This window comes from Propithecus coquereli, unplaced genomic scaffold (assembly GCF_000956105.1).
Source record: "Propithecus coquereli isolate 6110/MARCELLA unplaced genomic scaffold, Pcoq_1.0 Scaffold218, whole genome shotgun sequence".
Classification (NCBI taxonomy): Eukaryota; Metazoa; Chordata; class Mammalia; order Primates; family Indriidae; genus Propithecus; species Propithecus coquereli.
In genome coordinates this window covers 226,640-228,403 of record NW_012146967.1, presented here as the reverse complement: position 1 = coordinate 228,403, position 1,764 = coordinate 226,640, and the positions used below count along the sequence as shown (strand labels likewise).

Sequence of the window (1,764 nt, the reverse complement as noted above, 5' to 3'; positions counted from 1 at the left end):
TTCTCAGCCTTATCACTCACTACTCCTCAAATCAACCCAACTCTCCATCCCATCAGAGCTCCCAGAGCAGTACTTTCAAAACTCAAGGCGTTGCACAACCTGTTTCTAACTCCTGGGAAATCGCTTCGTTCTCTGGTTAAAAAAAAAAAAAAGCCTGTTCATCCTCAAAGCAGAGCTCAACAAACATCCGTTGAACGTTTAACATTTAAGGGCTACTGGATTAGTGTTCAGAGCAGACTCTGTGGCCAGAATGCTTGGATTCGGACTCCAGTTTTGCTACTTTCCAGCCACATAATCTCCAGAAAGTCACTTATCTGTATAACACACCATGCCTCAGCTTCCTTATCCGTAAAACGAAGATAACAGAACCTTCTGCAAAGGGTTGTGAAGATTAAATCCGTTCATTTCTGGGACATAGTAAGCACTACATAAGCTTTGGCTATCATTATTATAATTCCTTCGGAAGCTCTGGGTTCTCACAGAACCTTTTCTTCAAGCTAGTATTTACTGAGAACATACCCAAACTCTTTTACGCATCCTTCTCCACCTCACAAAAATGTTACAGGTACTACTAGCTCCGTTTTCCCAATTGGAAAACTGAGCCTTAGAGAATGTAAATAACTCTTAAGTCCCACAGTTAACTACTCATGGAGCTGGTATTCGAACCCATGCTTTTTACTTCTGTATTACAATGTCTGAAATGCTGAGTGAATCTCCTGGATGCATGTCTCCCCTCCACAAGAGAGGGGGGTGGTCTGTGTGCTTGCGAAGGAAGAGGGGGTGTCCGGCACAACATTCATCTGCTCCCCCTACCAGCCAACTACTCCGACCCAGAGAGTCGGCCCTAAGGCCCTCTCTTCCCTTCGAGAGTTCGGGAGAGTCCCAGGCTGGAGGGCAGAAGCTGTGCCTCGCAGCGGCGCTTGACAGAACCGGGGCCGATCACCTTGCGGAATGTAAGAACCTCCCGCTGGAGAAGCCGTCCCAGGCCGGCGGCCGGGTGTCCACCCCACAGCCCTCACCCTCCGCAGCGGCGGGGCCCGCTGGAGCCCTGCAGCTGTCCCCAGGGATCCTCTGGAGGATGTGGGGCCTGGGCTCCGAGCCGTGCGTCCCCCGCCGCACGTGCGCGGCCCACACCGCCGAACCGATCCGTCACCTCCGCGGACGTCGCTCCCCGCCGTCAGCAGCTCCTTGGACGCTGACACCCCCGAGCTGACCCGGGCGGATGAGGAACAGCTCGGCATGGCCTGAGGCTCGCCGTGGACCTCCATACCTCCCCCAAACCTCCTGAACCCGCAGAGCCAGTGTCGGACGCAGGAAACAGGATTAGGCAAGGGGGCGGGGCAAGGGCCGCGATTGGAGGAAACTTGGTGGTGGGCGGGGCGAGAGGCCGGGCGGGCAGGGCGAGCGCTGGCGCAGCAAACAGGCTGCCCGGGAGCTTCCGGTCATTTCTACCTGAGTAAAGGGAGGTTTAGACTCTTGAGATGCTGTCATTGGCAAAAAGCTGATGAGGCTTGATTTAGCTAAACAAATTCAGACATAAAGAGCATAGCATAGGCAGCTCCTCTTTATTTTGTTTTATTAAATTTATTTTTTAAGTTGTGGGAAAAAACGTACAAAATTTACCATTTTAATCATTTTTAATTATAAAATTCAGTAGTGTTAATTATGTTCACATTGTTGTGCCATAGATCTCTAGAACATTTTCATCTTTGAAAACTCAAACTCTGTAACCATTGAACTCCCCAATTCCTCCTCCCCCAGTCC

At 51.0% G+C, this 1,764-nt stretch overlaps 1 protein-coding gene across 1 annotated transcript in view; it reads right to left on the bottom strand.

Annotated features, from left to right (window-relative positions):
- Positions 1-1,279, bottom strand: part of LOC105810701 (chromosome unknown open reading frame, human C12orf45) — an 8,693-nt gene extending 7,414 nt beyond the window's left edge. The window contains exon 1 of the mRNA XM_012644737.1: positions 1,154-1,279. Within this exon, the coding sequence (XP_012500191.1) occupies positions 1,154-1,268 (115 nt within the window). The 5' untranslated portion in view covers positions 1,269-1,279. The remainder of the gene's footprint in view (positions 1-1,153) is intronic.
- Between the last annotated feature and the right edge of the window lie 485 nt (positions 1,280-1,764).